Below are 20853 nucleotides of genomic sequence, written 5' to 3' on the forward strand. Positions count from 1 at the left end.
GCAGCTGGTATATGATCTACCATGCACCAACAACGTGGTGTGAAGAGACCTGCCCACCACGGTTGCTTCTTGCAAAAGCTCATGGTTAAAGAAGCCCTAGGTAGGAGGTATGCAGACCAGGCTACTGGTTGACTTTAAGCTCTTCTTCTCTTTCATCAGATGAATTTATGTGGTTCCTCTCTCATTTGACAAAATACAGTATTGTTGAGATGTTTTTGGAGTCTGGTCATGACTGTGGTTTGATGACCTTTAACTTAGGAGCTTTGCTATGAAATCACTTTTGTTGCCCATTCTAAATGATATTTATTGAAGACAAATATGGTATGCATGCCTAATGCCTGGGGAAACAATGGATGGGCTGACTCTGATACAAAATGATTCAATAACAGGTCTTCCTTGTAAAAATATTACTCTTGTAATTCTGCCAAGACCAGTGTTTACATGGATTATCTCTCATGTAAGTAATGGTAAAATAAATTAAAACTTTGAGGATAGTGCCAATTACGCTTTGGAATATCTCAACTCTTTTTTCTTCCTAACACAGTTGGGCAAGATAGTCTGGCTTCCCTTCAGCCTCAACATTCCTTCGTGTTTGTAAGACATTTATAGATTATAAAAAAAAAAAGATAGTTGACATTACATATGAACTTTCTTTGGCATTCATCTAACTAAGAAAATTTGGCAGTAATTTTTATATCACCTTTGTAAATTTCATGCATGGTTGACTGTAGCTGGTGTTTCTTAACCGGTGGAGCTTCCGTCCTGCTCTGAAAATAATATCTAGATAAACTGTGCCAGATCTGCTCCTGGCAGTAGACAGTAGAGCTTGAAAAAAAAAAATAAATCTTGACTGGATTTAGTTTGTATAAACATCTTTAGAGATGAGGACAAAATTAGGCTAATGAAAAGAAGACATTAACATAAGTTCATATGAAGCTTTCTCTTCCAAAGTTTCTTCTCGGTAGTAAACATTTCTTTCTCAAATCCAGTACTGATTGGGCTCCCAGCTTCCTTGTATCAGTTGTAACTTTACAAGCCTTTATAGTTATAGAAAGCAGAATAAAATCAATCAGTATATCCAGCAGGTTCCTAATTTGCACCAGTAACATCTGCATAGCAGGTGACTGAAGAGTAATGGAGGTGTTTGTACAGCCAAGAACAAAGGTGTCTGTGTTGCCTTAGTAACAGTAGGAGAAAGGGTAGACTTCCAGCTCCATAGCTTTCCAGATCTGCTCCTCTCCTTCCGTCCCCCTACAGCAAATCCACCCTTGCAAAGAATCAACTAACAGCCAAAACATGCCACAATATTTGTAAAGCATTGAATAAGATAACCATGTTTGTACAGGAAAGAAAAGGCAAATTTTCTTAGGGAATACATTTTGCTTGTCCTCTCTTTTACCAAGGAAGAGAGAAAACAGCATTAGCACAAAAAATAGTATTTTTTCTGCATTTATCCTTAATGTTTGTTGAAGAAACTGGATGATACAACTAGTCCATCTGCCAAAGGCATTAGAGAAGAATAACCAATCACTGTTACTTGTATAGTAAATCCTGGAGAAGGTCCTTTGAAGAGGGGTTATTGCAAGGTCTATTTAGGAAAAACAGACTGTGGGAGGAGAATCTGGTCTAATCAAGCGGTATATGTTTCCCCAGACAGTAGCAAAACACCAAAATGCTGTACTTCTGTGGTTTCCCAAGATTAGATTTATAGATAAGTTAGGTGTGGAACAGGATTGGTTTACAACATATTTTATATGTAATTCTTAATAGGACTGGCTAGAGTTAGGCAGATGATTAAGTTCTGTCACACTTCATTTTACTGCCAATATACTGAATTAATAAATTGCCACAGTTTGCCATTTTTTTGAGATTAGTCTCTCCTGGAAAACGAATGTGAGCTATTCAAAATGTTTGATGATTTTCTAATATCCAAGGGGACCCATAAGGGATCATAAAGGCTAAATTTAGAAGATGCTCTTGGGAATTATAAGGCTGGCATAATATGGCATCTAATCTTCTCTGAGGCATTATTTAAAGCTTAAAAAAAAAGGACTTAAGAGGGAGAATACTGAAAAAATACACGGATTAAATGGGAAAAAGATCTTTCAATATTTAAACTGTTTATGAACCCCCGTGTTTAAAAGCCATAAAATAATAAAGATGCTTTAAATTAAAATTCCTGTATAAGCATCACAATAATCTCTTTGAAAAGTAAATGAAAGCCATACCTGACCATAGCAACCTGCATAATGAATAAGGCTCGGATGATCTTTGGAGCAACTTAATTCTGCAATAGCTTCTGTTTCGCTCACCATCCACCGAACACATTCCAGCTGACCATTCTAAACAAATAACAAAAAAAAATATTTAAATTCCAGCTGTTTCATTCCAAACACATCTAATAAACAGGGAAAAGTGTATCAGAAATGCAGTATGTCACAAAATTCCACTTTTTTTTTGAAGTTTTTCTTTTATCTGTCCTCACGTATTGCACTTGTTTATCTTGCTGTCCTGTATCAAATATAATTTGGCTACTTATAACTTATAGTCGCCTCAAGCTTACCTTGTAATTTCCATCTTTTCCCTCCTAAAACTACAGCTGAGCAAATGTGTTGGCACAGAATGTTTGCTGAATGGCGTCACAGCAGACACCAGCTCAAGAGGCAGTGAAAGAGTACTACATACACAGTCTGATCCCTATTGTTCAATTGTTTAGACCAAAACCATAGCTCTGCTTTTATCACGCATACAACAAGGCTCCATATTTAAAATTAATAAGATCATTTACTGGAGCAGAGTGAACAATCACTCTCCCTACAAACTCAATAATTAAGTGTATATTTCCTAAGTTATTATTAAGTATGTAGTATCTGAACACCTAAACCTCTTAGATTAGGACGTGTGATAAATATTGTACAAACACAAACGAGGAGAGGTTCTTGCCCTGAACTCCTTTTACAGCCCATTCTCAAGTGTTCCAAATTACTATGCATACTCAGGGAGGTTTACAAGTTTCTATGAAGTGGGATGTAGATGCTGCAAAGACCTTGATCCAAGTGCAAAGTCTTGCATCTAGTCTGGGACAATCCCAATTACAAATACAGGCTGGACAGAGAATGGATTGAGAGCAGCCCTGAGGAGAAGGACCTGGAGGTGTTGGTTGATGAGAAGCTCAACGTGAGCTGGCAATGTGTGCTTGCAGCCCAGAAAGCCAACTGTATCCTGAGCTGCATCAAAAGAAGTGTGGCCAGCAGGGGGAGGGAGGGGATTCTCCCCCTCTACACTGCCCCTGTGAGACCCCACCTGGACCACTGCATTCAGCTGCGGGGCCCCCAGAACAAGAAAGATGTGGACCTGTTAGAATGGGTCCAGAGGAGGGCCATGAAGATGATCAGAGGGCTGGAGCACCTCTCCTGTGAACACAGACTGAAGGAGATGGGGTTGTTCAGCCTGGAGAAAAGGACCTGGGGAGACCTTGTAGGAGCGGTCCTTCCAGTACCTAAAGGAGGTCTTCAGGAGAGCAAGAGAGGGACTCTGTCAGGTAATGTAGTGATAGGACAAGGAGTAATGGTTTTAAACTAAAAGAGGGTGGGTTTAGATTAGACACTAGGAAGAAAGTCTTCCCTCAGAGCGTGGTAAGGCCCTGGCACAGGCTGTCCAGAGAAGCTGTGGATGCCCCATCCCTGGAGATGCTCAAGGCCAGGCTGGATGGGGCTTTGGGCAGCCTGGGCTGGTGGGAGGTGTCCCTGCCCATGGCAGGGGGGTGGAACCAGATGGTCTTTAAGGTCCCATCCAACCCAAACTGCTCCATGATTCTATGAAAGACAGATGAACATCTTCTTCAGAGCATGTTTGTGACCCAGTTTAAAAGCAACAGCTTTTAGCAGCTTCTCTTGCTGCAGTGTCTTCTCTTTCAAAAATCATACCTCACTACATGCAGGCATGACCTGCTCCTATTTCACTATTCAACTGTCTTTTTCATAAACGTTATTATAGTCTTTATAGCTAAAAGAATCATTTCAAGCCCTCAGTCAAAACCTCATACAGGACAAAAGAGAAAACATAAAATACTCTGCATTCATAGAAAGGAAAAAGCTATTTTGGAAAGGAAATAAATATCAATTTCAAGTTTCAGATTTGTTTTTACACAAAGAGAAGAATGCAAACCTGCAGGTTGGAGTCCACCAGTTCTCTGCCAGTTTCTAAAGTTTTCCCAAGAAGTAAATAGCAATTGAATAAAAATATATCTGAAAAATCAGAAACCCTTGTCATTGTTTTGTCTTAAGGTGCTCCATGACTAAGATGAATGGCATTCAACCATCCAATCTTATTGAAGACCCAGAATCAGTTTGTCAAAATTATCAGCCTTCCTATACACCTCTAGATTTTACTTTAGGGCAGCAACACCAATTATCCTCACATTTCCCTATATAATAGTTGTTTCTGTAAGTTTTGACAGTAATTATCACATTTTCTGACTGGTTGCTCTGCAATATGTACATTTTAACTTCAATGCAATTGTTGTAGACAACCGAGACGTTTCATCTCCAGATGCGGATCAGATTTATTTCATGCTTTGTAAACATGGTCTCACACCTTTTTTTTCTAACTCTCTTACACTTTTCTGAAGACACAACTGAGCCTGATTGATGAATGTTCCTCAGAATACAGCAATTTTTTAGACAGTTAACAGATTTAAAAATGAACATATATTCATTGACAACAATGGATAAAAATGTCATTTAACAAAAGGCTTGAAAATGACTTCCTGATGGATGTAATACCTACTGCTGTCACAGAAAGAAACTAAATCACCTTTATGCCACATTACAGTAGAGACAGACTAAATTACCTTTATTGCTAATCCAGCTGGAGTTAGCTGCTCAATGTTTCTTTCATTCAAACAGTCTTCGCCCATCAAAGAAGTGAGATGCTGCAGGCATTCTGCATGTCCCTTTGATGCTGCTACATGCAACAGATTGTTGTCACATTCATCATGAATCTTATCCAGATTATCTGCTGCTAAATGTGGCTGATAAAGAAGGCGTTATGTTAGTTACAACTAGGGATAAGAACACAGAACTCTAAGCCTCGGAACCCAAGATACAAGACAAAAGACATTTTCCCATAGTCACATTCTTTTACAACTCATAACCAGCAGCTTTTAATTTCCTGGTACAGCAATTGGCTACCATTAGTGAAAGGATAGAGGCAGTATGCTCATTGGCTTCATTCACTGCTTAATTTCTCTCCATCTAGGTTAAATGCCATAAAGAAGTGCAAGGTTCTTGAATAGTTTTAAGTCTTTGTACTAGTTTGTTCTACAATAACAAATGTGCAATGTAAGAAAATACATTTTCATAATTTCTGTCAATTTTGTGATTGGTTTCTTTTCTCTTTTTTTTTTTGGAAGGGATGGGGGTGAGGAGAGGGAGGGGAGGAGGGACAGAAGGCATTATAATAATGTGTAATTCAAGAGAAATCATCCACAACTCTTAAAAATCTTCCTGTTTAATTTTGCTCATCACAAAGTGGTAGCTTGTATTGTTCAGCACAATCTAAATTGTACTTAAAACATGAGGCAGAAGACTCTTATTTAGTAGCTTGTTTCTGTTAAAAAAATAATTTGTTGGAATATTTACACAAAGTAATTCATAACAATGACTTAATACATTATTCCTGCCCAAGTCTAATTTTCAGGCAAAACAATTAGACTGATAAACCCCAGAAGGAAAATGGAAGAAGGAACACAGAGTTAAGCAGTAACAACGACAAGTTTCTCGTGTAGTGCAGGCTTGTCAGAGTACTGTTTGATGAATATACTTTACTTACAGATTTCGATCTGTTTGGAAAATAAATACATATTTTCTGCCCACCTGCCTACCTATTATGACCTTTTTTTGTTTGTTTGTTTGTATTATTTTTACCAATTCCTATTTTGGGTGAATTCCATCTACTTTTATTTCTTACTGAGCATTCTAATATACTCTTCTGCCTCTGTCTAGTCTTTGAATGTCTGTCTTTGTTTTTACTGCTATGTTAATAGCATGCCTTTGTGCTTGAGCTAGACTGGTAAACAGAGAAGCTAAACAAAAATCTAACAAAAACAGTTCTTATACATACACAGGGCCTCCACCAGCCATTCTGACTGCAGATCACATGCTCTGCATCATTGTGTTCACTTGCATCTAGTTACTTTGGAAAACATCATTGATAGTGTCTGATCACTGTGCTAGAATTTACTGAAAACTTCATATGGGTCAGAGGCCATTGAGGCTTTAGAGAAAGCCCCTGCCTGAGAATGCTGCTGCAACAAGCCAGCATAAACACTCCTGAATAATAATCAGAATACAACAGAAGCCCCTCTGTTCCCACTGTCAGCTTCTAAATAACAACTGAGGTAAACCATTAATAACTGAACAAAACAACCCACAAATGTTGTGAAAGGCAAAGCCCATTTAAGATTTAAATTTGATATTCAAATGATCTCAAGAGTTAAAATGCCTACCTTCTATATTATTCCAGTTTACTGCATAAACTAGCAATCTTGCCCATGCTCACATAAAACTAGTATCCTGTTTTTGTTACTTACTTGTTTTAAAGATGAAAACTTTCTACCTGGAAGATAATTTACCCAATTTATAAGGAGCATACAAGATACAAAGGGTGGTGATGCAAAATACACACTTCATAAATTTTGCTGACGTAACGAACCACACCACAGAACCCTCTTATTCTACACAGTTTATGAAAAAAAATGATACTTACCAGTAATGATATTTGGCCTTCCTTTACAATGTTTAAGATGCTCTTAAATTTTTTCACCTCTTCACTCCTCTCTTCTGGGCCCCCTGCACTGCTCCAGTTCATATTCAGTTCCTCAAGCTGCTTGTTTTCTGCCACTGCTGTCTGCAGGTGAAAAGTCCTCAGGTGGCAGTTAGGCATAGTCTTCTCAGTTTTGTGAGCCTGAGGATCAACAAATGTCCTACAGAGGAAACCCTTGCCCTGGGCTTCAGATTCATGGACTGAGCTACACTTAACTAAAGGCTGGGAAAGCTCTAATTCTTCTGTTATATGCTTGTGCTGATCAAGGACAATGGGCTGCGTTTTTCTCAGCTGAGAGCCTTTCACAGGAGAGAGAACACAGAACTGTGTCACCCCAGAAGGCGAGTTCTCTGTGCTCCCTGTAGGGCAGGTCTTGCCACTAACACCATTGACTGTTGAACATACACCCAAAATTTTTTTCTCAGGAGCTACCTTTGTGAAGGGAATGAGTTGCTGGCTTGATTTAATATAAGGCACATCCAAAATTTCATCCATATCCAGGTCATAGTGCTCCAGCTCCCCGAGCAGAACAGTAGGCTCAGTGTTTTTACTTTTAAGGTTCTCTCCTTCTCCTGGGCTCTGGTCATCATTCGGAGGTGCAGGTTGTGATTCGCTGCCCTTCTGGTATTCTCCCTTCTGGTTCTTTTGGTCATCACTTTCATTGTTCTCAGAGCTCTCTGGCTGGTGCTTTAGTGGGGAAACCCTCTTCACTGGTCTGAATTTATTGCACACATCTGCAATGCCTGTTGGTTTCTGTGCATTTCCGATAAGAGTTGAGACTCCACAGTTCCAGCTGCTGCTGGAAACTGAAGAAATAGAGGAATATGATTTAGAACTGCTGATTACTGCCAGATGTGTGACATGATATATATAGCATGCTTCAAAGATATACCTGGATAAGCACTGGTAGCCAGAATTACATGACACCTTGCCAGATTCATATCTAAACAGATTTAACTGCAACTCTAAGAAAACAGCTGAAGAATTTCACATTCTAGAACAGAAATCTTCAAACAGGACATACATTAAAATCATTTACAAATAAAGTAGTTTTAATCAAGTAATAGGAACCTGTAAGAGTCCAGTAGCATTCACAGTGGCCTTACCCAGCTATGCTGGTTGGAACTCTACTTTTTGCACATTTCTAGTTGAACAGAGATACATAAGAAGAGAAGGGCAACCTCCCTGGTTAAAACTGTTTTAAGTGAGATTGTTTTAGTAACAGCAACAATTTATTCTTTTAAGGCTTGTTATCTCTGGAAGATGTATTTTTGACACAGGAAGTGGAAATCATGTTTTCATTAAAACAGCAAGTCAATAGAGGTGATCCTTCCTCTCTGCTCAGCCCTAGCAAGGCCACACCTACGGTCCTGCATCCAGTTCTGGCTCCCCGGTGCAAGAAGAACACAGACTTCCTAGAGCAAGTCTAGCACAGAGACACAAAGACACAACAGGACTGGAGCTTCTTTCATACGAAGAGAGGCTGAGAGAGCTGGGACCATTCAGCCTGCAGAAAAGAAGGGTCAGGAGAATCTTACCCACAGGTATGAAGGCATGTTGGGAGGTAAGGAAGAAGAGGGAGCTGGGCTCTTCTCAGTGGTACCCACTGACCAGATAAGAGGCAATGGGCACAAACTGAAACACACGAAATTCCAGCTGAAGGGAAGTGTAAGGTTGTATAGAAGCAGAGGGCATTTAAGGGCATTTGGCGAAGAACCTTTTCCAATGCAACAAGGGATAAGGGAGGAGGTGGTGGGAACCAAAACTTGGTCAGTTTTAACAGTTGATAAAGAAAGATGGAATGTGGGAATGTTATTTAAACAAGGTTGACTGAGTTGATAAGAAGTAAAGTACCATGAGCAAAATGCTGAGACACAGACCTGACAAACAAAAATTGGGACAATAGCAAGAAATAAACCTCCTAGTCACACTAGTGGATGGACTATCTAAATACAGGTGCAGCTTCCAGGAAGATCAACCTGGATTTTACAGATGATAATACTGTGAACCGGAGGGTGAGGGGAGCCTCGACTGGGAGGCTGCAGAGACTTCAGACCTCTGCAAATCCATGGGGGTATGTAAGAGGAAAGGGGAGCAAGAGGAACAAAGAGAATAAGAAGAAAAGGGTATAAAAGAGTGCAGTATAAATTAAGTAGGTGTGCTTTTCTAGCTGGGCCGTGCACCTGATCACCTGGTGTGCCTGGGGTGTGCATGTGCATTCACCTGCAAGCTTTCAGCTGGACTTGCTGACAAGTAGTGGGGCCCTTGGGTCCTTGCTAGGGTATCAGGCATGGCGGGGGTCTCTGCCTGTGTGCCCGTGGAGAGCGTGGTGTGCATGATGGCAAGCGTGTGAGTGCTGCCTGTCTGCAGCGAGCCTCAAGCTGGACCAGATAGCGAGTAGGTGACCCATGAAGGAGGTAGCAGGCCTAGGGGGCAGGGTGCTGGGTGGACAAAGGGGCTGTGCCAGGGGTTTGAAGGATCCACAAATGTGTGTGTGCTGCACAAATGTGCGTGTTGTGAAGCTGCAGAGTGCTGTGTGCAGTCCTGTACCAGTGAACCTGTATCTCCTCTACAACCAGGAGATACAAATGCGTCTGTGTGTTTTGGACATGTGCTCAGCTTTGGTACTCTTTGAACCTGCAAAAGGGAAAGCCGCAGCTATATCCCCCAGCCTGGGCAGAAACCCTGGGTCCCTAGGCACCAGGCTGGGCCCCAGCAGCTGGGCAGGAGTGGTCCTGGGCTGGAAGAGCTAGACCAGGTTGCCCAGAGAAGCTGTGGATGTCCCATCCCTGGAGGTGTTCAAGGCCAGGCTGGATGGGGCTTTGGGTAACCTGGTCTGGTGGGAGGTGTCCCTGCCCGTGGCAGGGGGTTGGGATTGGATGGTCTTTAAGGTCCTTTCTAACTCAAAACATTATATGACTCTGTAAATTCTGTGTCTGTGAAGATACTCAAAACTCAGCTGGACATGGTCCTGAGTAACCTGCTCTAACTGACCCCGCATGAGCAGAGAGGTTGGGCCAGATTTCAAGAGGTCCCTGCCAACCTAAACTATTCTCTGATCTGAAAATTAAGCCTACTTATTCAGCTGCAATGTTTCTTTTTCCATTTCTCCTCTGTATGCTGGGCTTCTTGGTCCAACTTTCCATCTGTTAATGTGCATACATTTATACACACACACATACACATACCTATAGCTCTGGAACTTCCAGAAAATTATTTCAGTACATTGGAGCTTGACCAGTGAGTCTGACTTACAGAGAAGAAAAGGAGCTTAAGACACCTGAGCTCTTAGTCCTATTGGATCTGCATTCTTTCCTACAGTCCCAGTTGGTGATATTTATGTTCTCATTAATCAGTGAACTCTGGTAAAGAATTTTATTTATTTATTTATTTTCATTAGAGACACAGTGCTAAAAACACTAAAGCCTTTAGGCAGTTTCTCCTTCAATGTTCCTCTTACTGTACATTAAGAGTTAATACATTCTCAAACTCAAGAATGCAGTTTAAACATAGCAGATTTATTACACATGCTAACTGCATATCAGGGGGATCTAATTCGTGGTCAAAACACACAATTTGCCATGAACACCTTCCTAAGGAAACAGATATATACACTTTCAGTGCAACATTAGTGTTTGAAGTGAAAGATTAGTATAGCTTAGTAGTTACGGATGTCTGAAAATTACCTTAATACTTTTGGAAGTGCTTAAGAATGCATTTCCGAAAAATAAATAAAAATAATAATAATCAGAAGGCATGTAACTTAGTGGGCCAATACAAAGAACGCACTGTACTGACTTATTTATGTGTTGTATAAGATTCTAGGTTCAAAGGCCTACACTTTTATGTTGGTTTTATTTACATGTGAAATTTTTTCCAAGTGATACAGGGAAATGGATACCATATGTTTCCCAGCTGTTTGGTTCTGACAGGAACTATTAAGCACTCAGTATGGAAATGAATTCTGTCTGCATTTTATGAAAACACTGCTTTCAACACAGGGGTCTAGACAGAGGAAAAGGCATCAACATTTTGTTTGTCGTCACTTTCTTTAAGCTTTCATTTATTTTGTTGCTTTGCTTTTTCTACTTTCTAACCTTAACAACAAGTATTTACAGAAACCACTGATGGTAAAACTGTAAAATCGGACACCGCAAAGAAGCAATGACCTTTGTTACAAATCTGTCTTGGATCATTGCACAGTCATATATTTCTCTTTCATTACATCTAGAGTGGCGTAAGGTAATCGCATTCTTCATTGTTTTCCTTCCCAACATATTGGTGGAGCATCTCTTTACAAATACTAGCTCCAGAAAAACAAACTGGGACACTAAGAACAATTAGCAATATTTTTACTGACTTATGAACATATTCTTTACTTAATTGGGATGATGAATTCACACTGCATTTAATAAAGGACTAGAACATGGCGTTTAACCACAGAAGCACTAGGAAGGAAAGCTAATCAAATTGGTAGATGCAATCCTTGGTGCAATTATTCACTTGGATGCTGTATAGGCTGCATTACTGCTTAGGCAGTTACAGCAGGTTTCCTCCTACAAAACACCGAGTACATTGGCCAGAATAGTCCAGGGCATTGCTTGAATCTCCTCTCTTCTGTTTTCAGTCGTTTGTTCTCTGAAGAAGCAAAGGCAAGCAATGCCTATGTCCTCCAAAACACCAGCACAGCAGGAGTTATGCAAGTAGTCTTCAACAGCTGCTCCAGGGGATAAGTGCCTTGCTCATTTCTCCATACTTATGAACGCAGGCAGGGGCCATTAAAAGTCTGGGTCAAATAAATAGTGCTTTATTCTCTTATAAACAACAATAAAGGATGGTTTAAGCTTAAGGCAGTGGACTAGAATGTGGAACAGCTAAAATGATTCCCAAATCTGAAAAATAAGTCTGGTGCAATCTTGGATAAAACAGATCTCTTCCATGCACCAGTATTTACAAAATCATAGAGTGGTTTGTGTTGGAACGGACCCTAAAGACCATCTGATTCCAACCTCACTGCCATGTGCAGGGACACCTCCCACCAGACCAGGTTGCTCAAAGCCCCATCCAGCCTGGCCTTGAGCACCACCAGGGATGGGGCAGCCACAGCTTCTCTGGGCAACCTGTGCCAAGGCCTTACCACCCTCTGAGGGAAGAATTTCTTCCTAATGCCTAATCTAAGTCTCCCCTCTTTTAGTTTAAAGCCATTACTCCTTGTCCTATCACTACATTACCTGATAAAGACTCACTACCCAGCTTTCCTGTAGGCCCCTTTTATATTGGAAGGCCGCTATAAGGTCTCCCCAGAGTCTTCTCTCCTCCAGGCTGAACAACCCCAATTCCCTCAGCCTGTCTTCATAGGAGAGGTGCTCCAGCCCTCTGGTTATCTTCATGGCTCTCCTCTAGACTCATTCTAATAGGTCCACATCCTTCTTGTGCTGGGGGCCCCGCAGCTGAATGCAGTGCTCCAGGTAAGGTCTCACAAGAGGGAGAGAATCCCCTCCCTCACCCTGCTGGCTACATCTCTTTTGATGCAGCCAAGGACACAGTTGGCTTTCTGGGTTGCAGGAACACATTGCTAGCTCATGTTGAGCTTCTCATCAACCAGCACTCCCAGGTCCTTCTCCTTAGGGCTGCTCTCCTTCCATCCTCCACCCAGCCTGTATTTGTGCTGGGGATTGCTCCGACCAAGGTGCAGCATCTTTCATTTGGCTTTGTTGAACTTCATGAGGTTCTCACAGGCCCACCTCTCAAGCCTGCCCAGGTCTCTCTGGATGCTATCCCATCCCTCTAGCACATCAACCACAGCACACAGCTTGGTGGCATTGGAAAACCCGCACTGTCCACGTCACCAGCAAAGACATTGCACAGCACAGGTCCCAGTACTGACTGCTGGGGAACACCGCTCATCACTGACCTCCACCTGGACACGGAGCTGTTGACCACAATCCTTTGAGAGCAGTCATCCAGCCAATTCCTTACCCACCAAGTGGCCCAACCATCACATCCATGTATCTCCAATTTAGAGACAAGGATATCATGGAGGACAGCGTCAAATGCTTTGCACAAGTCCAGAGAGACAATGTCAGTCGCTCTTCCCCTATCCATCAATGCTGTAACTCCGTTGTAGAAGGCTTCCACATTTGTCAGGCACGATATGCCCTTAGCAAAGCCATGTTGGCTGTCACCAATCACCTCCTTATTTTCCATGTGCCTGTTTCCATGCACAGTTTCCAGGAGGATCTGTTCCATGATCTTGCCAGGCACAGAGGTGAGACTGACTGGCCTGTAGTTCTCTGGGTCTTCCTTTTTTCCCTTTCTAAAAATGGGGGTTATGTTTCTCCTCCATTGGTCATTGTGTACTTTGCCAGACTGCCACAACTTCTCAGCTATGGTGAACAGTGACTTAGGAACTACATCTGCCAGTTTTCTCAGGACCCATGAATGAATCTGACCAGGTCCCATGAACTTTTTCACCTTCAGGTTCCTTAGCTGACCTTCTCCTACATGTACAGTGGGTGTTTCTTCATTCTCCCAGACCTTTTTTTTTTTTTTTTTTTTTTTTTTTTTTGTAACAGTGTAGTCAAAATTCTTTCTTTAACTTTTAATCACAAATATGAGAGGCTTGGGCAATCTCACTATTGTGATGCTTCAGTACTAAGAAAGAATAACATAAAAACTAGGAAAGCTTTTCATTGCCATCAATTAAGATGTGTAGGTCTGACACGTCTGAAGTAGCAAAGCATTTCCTTGGCAGAAAATATTATCTGAAGAAAATCTGCAAAAGTCAGATTTGCAAAAAGTAGTTCTTTACCATATATTATGCTCTGTGACCTTTGTGAGGAAGAAGCACAAAACTTGATTAAAGAGGCCTGTGGGCATATTTGCAGTTTTATTAATTTATAGGTCAATTCAATCACTTTGTCATATTTGATTTTAAGAATCAAAATTTACCTTGAACTTTGAGAGAGAGAGAGAGAGGGAGAGAGATCCTTAAAACATGTTTCCAATTTGCAGGATCTGCTGACATTTTTTCAATGTTACCTAAGTATCTAGGGCAGGGAGAGATGTGTGAAAGAATCTTATCTAGTATATGAGCATCTATGGAAATACATAGTAATTATATGAGTTTTGTCCAGCCATTGAGACTACCCTATGAACAGATGAATTCTGACAGGCATTTTCCATGATTCTTGCAACCCAATGTCAGATATTAGACTATGTTTAAATTGTCCTGACTGAAATAAAGAGCTGAAATGAAAATAAATGAAAATAAAGAGCTCAGCTTTTATTTCAGGGAAACTACTGCTGAAATTCATTTCTGATGTTCATGCAAGAGTTCGTCTCCCTAGCACAAGGGTACAATTACATTCTGTAACTGCTGATAGCTTCATGAAGTTTACAGCACTTGCAACACAAGGAAGAGGTGGCAAAGAGCTATATATCAAGCATCAGAACCATGACAAAATGAACTGAACATACTGCAGAGTGTAATTTGTAGATGCTGCCATGCAAGATCTTCATGGATACACCTAACAAAGATCCCAGAACAACTCACATTTTCAGAGCACTGACTGTCTGAGGATCTGGGGGGAATGGCCAAACTTCTAAAAGTGTGTTTCTGTCACCATCACCACAGCCTCATTTAGTTTATACTTTGACTGATTTCTGTAGCCATGACTGCTGCTCTTGAACAGCTGGGACATACAACAGGCAGTGGTATAGGCAAGCAGGAAATGGCTGAAAAGATATGAGTCAGTTGCAGATCAGCTGGCATTGAATCCATGTTGTTCTAGCAGATCACCTGATAGACCTCTGTTTAACATGACTGAAAAAGAGTATTAGTTCATTCCCTTTCTGTGGGTGGAAAGTGGTGACCCTCATCATTGTTATATCACTACGTAGCATTTTTAGCCTGCTGTTGCTGTTCTTTCTCTGGATAGACAGCAACACCTTAATGGTCAACTGTGTTGAACCATTGTCCAGGAGAAAAACTGCCTGACATCCGTTTATGCAAATAGCTATCAGTCATAAATGCTATTAATGCTACTTCTGTCCAATGACCTGATCCAGACTGTGCTAACTCTAAATTCACTGTATTTCAACCTTTGTTTTCTATAAAATCTATATCTGCACAGTCACAAAACACAGAAAAATTATGAGTAATGAAGAACAATATTCTGCTTGAGCAATGAAGCTGATAGTCCTACAGTATGGCAGGTTTATCTGCTGATTTTACCATGCCTAGTAGATTTCCTAAAGGTCTATGAATCAGTCATTTAGAGAAAAGATCCTCGAGCAATCTTGTGCAACTAGACCTGCTCTGAGCAGGGAGTTGGACGATTCAGATTCATATGTGCCTTCTGACTTCAGTTATCCCATGATGAAGATGTAACCACCTTGAAAGAACACAATCTGTTTGCACATAGCAGCAAGACTGGAATTAATGTGAAAAACTGTCAAAGAGACAAGAGAGGAGATGGTTTGTGGGCTTTCGCCTCAACAACTTGTCACTACATATTTGGAAGTCTTCCAGTACGAAATACAGGAAGGTACTCTCCGCCCTTGCTGAGAACATAACAGCAAGCTTCTTTACCATGTAGACTCTATGAGAACAAACTCTGTTAAGTTGGCTCTATTGCCACCAAAGGATGAATGCATTCTAATGTCTTATCCAAAACAGTTCCTCCATGTTTTACAAACTCTGTGACTATGCAGTTTACTTTCCATCATTGTCATTAAGGAAGTCTGGCAATTTACAAATGCCCATACATATATTTTTTAAAATGCAGTATTTCACCATATTGTTCAAGAACTATGTAATTATTTCGGATCACTAAGTATGTATAAAGTTTCACATCTGGAGTTTTACTGTCTTCAACCTCTGAAATAAACACCTGATCATCTTCGTGATAGAACTTCAGTAAATAGTCTTAAATCACTAAAGACTCATTGCAGATCCATTTAGAGAACTGTAATTCTGACTTTGTATACAAGCAACAAGGTGCTGTCTACACTAGGGAAGTTTTTAGAAAATTTCTCACACTTTTTAACACTGATTTGTCTACAAAACAGGCAGCAATACTGAAGCTCCAAAGAAGGGAGGAAGGGATGTCCCTTACATACCAATGGATAATAAAAAGCAATTATGAGTAACTTGCTATTTATTGTTTCATTAATATAACTGAAATAATATTTAACAATTGTAACTGAAGGTGGCACTGTTTTACAGTTTTAATATATTAATAACTTCCAAGAGTACATTTTACGGTTCTTATGTGAGTGCTATGTATGACAGTCTGAATCAAAGAACAACCCTGCACAGGCACAAACAGAGTGGGTTTGTTCCCACTGAAGTGGAATTTGAAGCTATTGTAAAGAAGAAAGAAAGGGTCTGGAAATGATAGAAAGAAAGAAAAGTAATAATTCATCCTTTTAAATAATGATACGTTACTTCCAGGTAATCCAAACCTTAATATGAGCATCAGTAAATGAATAATTTTTCATATCTTGTCTTGAGGAAAAACACTATAAAAGCTGTCATTTTTAAAGTAAATAATATAGAAGAGGCACGGAAATTTTCAAAATGAACAAATTGGGTTTACCCTTGTCGAGACAGATCTAAGGATGTAAAAGGGAGGTAGCAAGTCAAGTTCTACTGAAAAATCAGAAGAGCTTTTCCTGGCACAAATATGTAAAACAGGAAGAGGAAGGATGTGAAAATGAGGTAGGAGAAGAAATTGAATAGCTATCACCAGCGTCAGTGCATAGTCATCATTCTAATTTTGTTTTCCTTTATTCATTTATTTATTTATTTAGAGATAATTCTTCACTATTCTACCAAGGATTACCCAATCAATTTGGTACTATTTCAGACATATTTACCTGGGAGGTATCTGGAACTCTGTGGGCACTTAGAAATAAATGCCATATGACACTGCCTCCAAATCAAATTTTAATTTCAGTTATAGCTAAAAAAATTACAAAGAGCTTGAGATAAAAATTGTCTGCAATTTTATATTTCCTGACATTTTACAGGCACTAATTTAGTTTTCTCAAATAGAAAATTGATCTTCTGAATTCTTTCATGAGTAACGGTTCTGTGGGGAATTAATAAAGCACTGCATAAGGATGCTAAAAATAAACCTGCTTTTATCAACATGTAAATAAAGATCTAAAGCAGAATATTTTTCTTATTTGAGACTAATATTTAAGGACAACCAAAAGTCATTGTAGCTGGCAGATATACTTCAGCACAATGATATGGTTTAGAGAAGCCTGTTGAACACAGATGTGGTACTCGATGACCTTTGCAGGTCCCTTCCAACTCAGGATATTCCATGACCCTATGAGGTCCCTTGAACCATTTACTCAAGCGGCCTTAGAAAACCTGCCCAGAAAGAAAGTAACTAATTTCATGCTTAATAACAAAAACATAAAGGACTGATTTCTGATGCCAGAATTCAGTGGGCAGGCTGGCTAACACTTCTTTCCTGAAAAATTAGTTTGCTAGATCCCTGTTTAAAGTATGTTTTTTAATTCTCGGTCCCTGAAGAAGAACAATGCACTTCTTAGTGGTTATTATGCTAACTAAAAAGATTGTTCTCTTGAAGGATGATGGACGAAAAAATGATTATCCTTATTCTCACATTATTGTGGGTAAAACAGGATTTGGCCTACACCTTCTCTCCAGTCCTGTAAATATTTTACCTTGTAGCCCATGGTTGCTGACAGATATACTTTGGTTCCAGGAATCCCCTGGAATTTTCCCCAGTCAGAATTCCCTCAATCTGAGGACGAACATGGAGGAGTTGCAGTGAGACTATTAACTGCATGACTTTCAGACACATCTTTCAAGATACTGAGGGAAAAAAACAACACCTTCCCGTAGTGACAGATCATGGCCACTGCAGTTTAAGGAAGAGAGCAGGCAGTGTGGAGTTGATCAATTCGGGGAGGAAGAACTATAAGCAGTTCATTTTCTCAGACTTTCTAATTTCTCCTCATGGAAAAGAACAATTTGAGCAAAAGTTATAGGCAGAAAGAAATAGTTAAAAAAATAAATCTTGTGAAAGGTTTATGAGAAATGCATGAGAAAGTGTGCTGACTGGTAAACACTGGTATGTTTGCCTAGGGTTGAAAGTGTTTAGAGCAATTTGAAACAATGTAACCAAACACTTTCATACATTACTAACATATTATTCAACATTTAGATGAAATGTGGAAAGAAAATGGGACTTACAAGGCTATTTACTAAACTTATCTGTGAACAATGAACAGTAAGAACAGCCATGTAATTAAAAAATGTAATTCCAGAAAGAGGAACTGTGGTTTAAATCTGTTCTAACAATCTCATGGTGAAAATGTTTGCCAGCATATTTACATATATATTAAAGTTGAAACTTATTTTCTCTATACCTCAGTCTTAACTGTCTTAGTGAACTAAATATTTTTTCCAAGACAAGGCTGAAAGAGACAATTGTTTTATAGATTATTAGGGTACTGACATGTCTAGTCTGACAGTTAACTTACTCTTAACTTTTGTTTGTTTGTTTGTTCGTTTTGTTTTAATTCTTCTATGGTTCTAATTCCACGTTCTTTGTTTTAGAGAAAAAATGTTACTTCAGCTAAACAGGAGTCAGTATGAGGCAAAAAGCTATACCAGCTCTTTGAAACACTTCTGAATTTTTCTATGCCCAATTACTTAAATTGCTACTGGACTACAGATACAACATAGGAGGAACATCATGCACACTAATAACTTATGATATCATAAAATCAGATAATGGTTTAAGTTGGACGGGACCCTAAGGGCCATCCAGTTCCAACCCCCTGCTGTGTGCAGGGACACCTCCCACCAGACCAGGTTGCCCAAAGCCCCGTCCAACCTGGCCTTGAACACCTCCAGGGATGGGGCATCCACAGCTTCTCTGGGCAGCCTGTGCCACCACCTTCAGTGAAGAATTTCCTCCTAGTGTCTAACCTAAACCCACCCTCTTTTAGTTTAAAGCCATTACTCCTTGTCCTATTACTACACGACCTGACAGAGTCCGTCCCCAGCTTTCCTGCAGGCCCCCTTTAGGTACTGTAAGGCCCATCCCTACAAAGTCTCCACGGAGCCTTCTCTTCTGCAGGCTGAACAACCCTAATTCCTTCAGCCTGTCTTCAGTGGAGAGGTGATCCAGCCCCTTGACCATCCTTGTGGCCCTCCGCTGGACTCATCCTAATAGGCCCATGTCCCTTTTGTTTTGGGGATCCCAGAGATGAACACAGTGCTCCAGGTGGGGTCTCAAAAAATATATATATTGGTGCAGACACACACACACACACACATATATATATATGTTTACATATCTTTCAGTGCAGGATATAATATATCTTCATCAGAAATAGCACACAACAACAGTAATTTGGGCAACTATTTTTAATGTTCTATGATATGAGGAAGGCAGAAGACTGCAGCAGAAGTAACAATGATCAATTAGCAGATTGGGCCTTAAACAGCATTGACTGCTGCAGTTTCATTGATATTTCAGCGAAGTCTGTGCAGGGATGTAAAGTGATACTTTCCTGTACAACACTATGTATGTGTACTTATTGACTGAGTAAAAAGAAAATAAAGAGAAAAAAAAAAGAAAAATAGATTTTAGTACTATTTTCAATTCACCAAAACTCTTAAGTGATAAATAGAGTGAAAAAATAGATTTTAGTACTGTTTCCAGCTTGCTGATATTATTATCAGTACTAAAGACCTATTTTTTGACTCAAGAATTTTAAACAAAGCTCTGAATTAACTTCCACTGGCAGACTCCCCAGTGCTGCTACTGTCTTCCAGCAATGCCTGTATTTACTTCTGTCAACTCCTTTTCAAGCCAATGGATGAGTGGAGATGTAATTGAAGTCATCACTGAAAAATGGCTGATTGCAGAGGCGATCATGAAACATGACTACACAATAAGCTGTCAATATCCTAGGGCCTTAAAGAAGAACTCATGACCAACGCCCCATCCTTGCCATTTGTGGGCATTTTCCTTTAAGACTACTATCTATATTTTTAAAAGAATACTCTTTCATTCCTGAGAGCAGACATTGATTCTGTCACTCTGGCTAAGCAGTACTCATGAATAGACCTAGGAGTACAATATGTCTTACGTGATATTCTTGCTTTCTTTCTCTATCTTTCTTACTCTTGGAGCAACAAAGTGAATAAATGACTGTCTATTTTTGTGAAAAGATGAGGCAATGTCCTGCTGCCACATGATCACCTCTTAATTCTGATAGGCAGAGAGAGGGAGGAAAATTGCGCTGTGGGAGAAAATGAAGGGGGGAAATGAGGGGTGGGAAAGGAGAAAGTGCATTGAGGATGGAATTAAGGGAGCAAGAATGAGAGTGGTGAATAGTGGTAAGAAGAACGGGAAAAAGAATGGTCTAGAAGTACAACGGAAAGAATATTAGGAAAGACTTGGTGGGATGATGGCGGGGATGACAGGGGAAGGACTGGGAGGGCAAAATATTGGGGAGGAAATGTGTGTTAGAAAGGAAAATATTTGGGAAAGAAGTCGGGAAAGAAGGAGAAAAGGGGAGGAAAGAGACGGGAGTATAGGGGCAAGAATATGAGGGAGAATGTGGGGGAGAAATTGGAGGAGAACAGGGAGGAGACAACAGCAGAGACGAGACAAGGTGAGAAAGGCATGGGGTAGAGGATGGATTGGGAATGAGGACAGGAGGGAGGACAGGGGCCAAGGACACATGCAAGGGGTTGCAAAGATGGAGGGTGTAAAGGCAGAGAATGAGAGAGGACAGGGAGAGGATGGGACAGAGAAAACTGATGTGGTGGGGAGACTGGGGACCCTCTCCCTTTCCTCTTATTCCCTGCTTTTCTGCTTGCAGCAGGTAATGCTGGTTGCACAATAACCACTGAGCCTTGTGTGGGCAAAAGCACCGCAAGAACATATGGTAAGGAAAGCTTCACTTCCCTTTTGGTCAAGGGCAGTGGCACAGGGCTATGGTGACCTGGTCTTTAATGACTCT

At 40.4% G+C, this 20853-nt stretch overlaps 1 protein-coding gene across 2 annotated transcripts in view; it reads right to left on the minus strand.

The window, feature by feature from the left end:
* SNCAIP (synuclein alpha interacting protein) overlaps positions 1–20853 on the minus strand; it is a gene marked incomplete at its 5' end in the record, with an annotated part of 53880 nt that overhangs the window by 24489 nt on the left and 8538 nt on the right. For both annotated transcript variants that reach the window (XM_084305806.1, XM_084305807.1), the window contains 3 exons: positions 2229–2342; positions 4853–5032; positions 6769–7631. In XM_084305806.1, coding sequence (XP_084161932.1) covers positions 2229–2342; positions 4853–5032; positions 6769–7631 — 1157 coding nt within the window. The remainder of the gene's footprint in view (positions 1–2228; positions 2343–4852; positions 5033–6768; positions 7632–20853) is intronic.

The sequence above is a fragment of the Netta rufina genome (genome assembly GCF_964035555.1).
Source record: "Netta rufina genome assembly, chromosome: Z".
Lineage (NCBI taxonomy): Eukaryota > Metazoa > Chordata > Aves > Anseriformes > Anatidae > Netta > Netta rufina.